This window comes from Bison bison, unplaced genomic scaffold (assembly GCF_000754665.1).
Source record: "Bison bison bison isolate TAMUID 2011002044 unplaced genomic scaffold, Bison_UMD1.0 scf7180017864224, whole genome shotgun sequence".
Taxonomy (NCBI): Eukaryota; Metazoa; Chordata; class Mammalia; order Artiodactyla; family Bovidae; genus Bison; species Bison bison.
Genome location: NW_011494796.1, coordinates 790297 through 793402, shown reverse-complemented (window position 1 = coordinate 793402; position 3106 = coordinate 790297). Strand labels below are relative to the sequence as shown.

General features: G+C 50.8%; 1 protein-coding gene across 1 annotated transcript in view; it reads left to right on the top strand.

Moving 5' to 3' along the window:
* Positions 1–3106, top strand: part of ATP10A (ATPase, class V, type 10A) — a gene marked incomplete at its 5' end in the record, with an annotated part of 181888 nt that overhangs the window by 139503 nt on the left and 39279 nt on the right. The window contains 2 exons of the mRNA XM_010845848.1: positions 1–136; positions 1503–1697. The exon at positions 1–136 is cut by the window's left edge and continues 12 nt beyond it. Coding sequence (XP_010844150.1) covers positions 1–136; positions 1503–1697 — 331 coding nt within the window. The remainder of the gene's footprint in view (positions 137–1502; positions 1698–3106) is intronic.

The following is a 3106-nucleotide window of genomic DNA, read 5'->3' as shown; positions in this document are numbered from 1 at the left end:
GGGCACCGGGGGCCACCCGAGCGCCCGAGCTGCCCACCAGAGCCAGAGCAGCAGGGCGCACCGGCGCACGGGCAGCCGCGCGGAGGCCCGGCGCGTCAGCATGCTGACCGAGCTCACGGCCTTTAGCAGCCCTATGGTGAGTCCTCCTGCCCTCCTGTGACCGCCCCTCATCAGCGACGGTGTCTGCTCTTGAGTGTGGGGTTTCCTCTGTTCAGTCAGGGAGTGTTTTTCTGGCCAGTGTCTTCTCCCCACTCCATGGAATCTTTCCTGAAGCACTGACACAGCAGACTTCTCAGGCTGGGAACCGCGAGTGACCACTAGGATGGGGGACACAAAGGAAGTCCTGCCCTATGAGGTGAATACAACAGCAGGGCAAGATGACAGTTCTGAAAAAACCCAAGTTTAAGAAATAGAGTTTGAATTAGATGAGCCCAAATCCATCCCTTGCCTTGTCAGCCACCCAAACATTTATGGACCATTCTCTGGTAGGGAAATTTCCAGAAGTGCATGTGACAACCTCTGAAAGATCCTTTCAGTGAGGGAGAATCCGTTCTGCTCATGTATGGTGGCCTTACTCTTTTATCTTCTTGGAAACCTGTACACAAGGTGCCACAGAGGTCACCTAGACTCGTGGTAGACTTGTGGTTGCTGGTGGGTGGGTTTGCATGGGGTATGTGACACGGAGCTCTCACCCCAGGCAGGAGGGAGACTATGATGGAAATCTCTCCCAGCCTTTGCTGATACCAATTTTGGAGGCAGTATGGGTCAGAAATATATGAAATGTTCCCAAAAAGTCAGACACGACTTGGCACCTAAACAACAACTCTTTGACCTAGGTAGTTACTGATTTAGTGAATAATTTCTGTGCATAGAAGCTTATCAGTGTGTCATTTACATCAATAAAACAGTGAACAAATATACCCAGTGATAAAGGAATGGTCAAGTAAATTATGTCTGTTTTGAAGCTGTTAAAAAATATGTTTTCAAAAGGCTGTTAAAGGCCTGGTAAAGTTGAGGCGATATAATGTTTTTGTAGAAATGGAAACTGCTATTTACATATAAAGTATTTTGATTAAAACGTAAATCTATAGAAAAAAAGGACAAAGGAAAAGCAGAGAAGCATGTTTTTCAAAAAGTATATATTACTATGAGGTGGTGTAATAGAGACCTGCTACATTTTCCCTATGATTCTCTTATTTCTCCAAATATTTCTGAGTAAGATATGTTACTTTGTAATATATATTCTTGGAGGTATTTTTGTAGACAACATATATATCTTCTTATATATAAAAATATATGCATTTCAGTTTATTTGTAGACTGTATATTCTTACACAACTAAGATGATATATAATTTGTCATTATAAAGTGATGGGTATGTGTGAGGTGCAGGTCTGTTTACAGCTTCTGGTAAAATCGAGGTGCCCTAAATAGTCAAGCTCCAAAAGAGCAGTGGGCCAGTCCCTGGATCAGACTGACCCCCGGCCTCTGTGTCCTCCTCAGGAGAAGGACGTAACGCCCGACCCCAAGCTGCTGGAGAAGGTGCACGAGTGCGGCAGGTGCCTGGCCTCCGCGAGGCATCAGGAGCACCCGCTGGACCACCTCTCGCCCGAGCTGTCTGACATTTTCGACTTCTTCATTGCGCTCACCATCTGCAACACAGTGGTGGTCACGTCCCCGGATCAGCCACGACAAAAGGCAAGTTCGGGAGCTTCCGTCCTGGAAGCCCACAGAGGCCTGGGCCTGGATGCGGTGTCTGTCTTCCTGAGAGGGAGCCTGGGTCACTGCGCACCACTCTCAGCTTTTGGGGGTGCACTGAGGGCTTCAGACGGGGCACACCAGCCCCACAGCTCTGTGGGGACATCCCCAGACTGTGGTGGGCAGACGCCAGGATTGTGGTCAAGAGGAAGAGGACAGCCAGCCAGAGATGGCTACCAAGCCTGGGGTGAGACAGGGACAGAGAGTCCAGGCGGGGCTTAAAGTGGGGGTGCTGGCTGCCTCCGTGCTGACCAGAGCCTCAGTGTGCAGAGGACAGGCTGGGGCCCAGGGAGGAGCTGCCTGGACTTGAACCATCACTATAAGCCAGTACCCTCCTGTGTCTCAGACTCCCCTTCTGGGGTGTGGGGGCGATGCTGGGATTTAGGGAAAGGTCTCAGAGTAGGGTTTGGCACACAGGAAACATTCGTGATGCTAACAAAGGTTGTTAAAACACCAGCGTTCAGAAAGTGGTTGAGAATCAGTGGTAAGTTACTAAAGGTGGTGGAAACATAACAACACCCAAGTTGGATTTTGTTTGGGTTAACATCAAGATTTTCTCCAAAGAGAGGAGCGTTTCATGTGTGAAAGGCGCCTCTTTGAGCCAAGCAGTCCTCCAGGTGGACCCAGAGGGAGGGTGCACCTAAGCATGGCTGAGCGTGTACAGCCAAACAACTCTAAGTGGACACACGTGAAGGTTCTTGGGTGAGATGCACGCCGTAGGCCTGTCTCCTGACGTCGCCCCCGACTCTCCCAGGCCCCTTCCTCAGTCCAGCCCTGCCAGCAGGTTCTGCTGGTGAAGCCGCTGGGGGTGACAAAGGGAGAACAAGGACCTCTTGCTTCTGTGGCGGCGGCAGCATGTTTGGCAGCAGTGGGACCCCTCCAGGCTCTTCTCACACCTCACTCACCTGGGGAAGCCCCAGGGGCCCAGTGGGTCTCAAGCAAACGGGCTCTGCCACTGAGAGACCACAGGCTTATGCTGCCAGCCTTGGATGGGGTAGCTTCCTGCTGGCGCTCAGCTGTCAGCAGCATCCGCATCCCATGGGGCCCTTCCTCCACCTTCCTCAGCTCCTCTGGAGCACTGTGCTGAAGAGGCATCTGGTTTCTAGGCTAGACCCTACTTGACTGACCCAGGTGTTGTTGCAGTTACCGAATAAGTAAGAGAAACTCCAACGTGACTGAACAGTGTTGTGCCCACGGTCACATATGGAGCACATGGAGCTCACATGGAGCATGAGCTCCATGCAGGGAGCAGACTCCTCAGACTGCATGTGAACGTGTCTCTAGGAAAGATTCTTTGGGGTTTGGGAAATACTGTGTAAACTTAAATTTTTTATGGACGTAATTCCAAA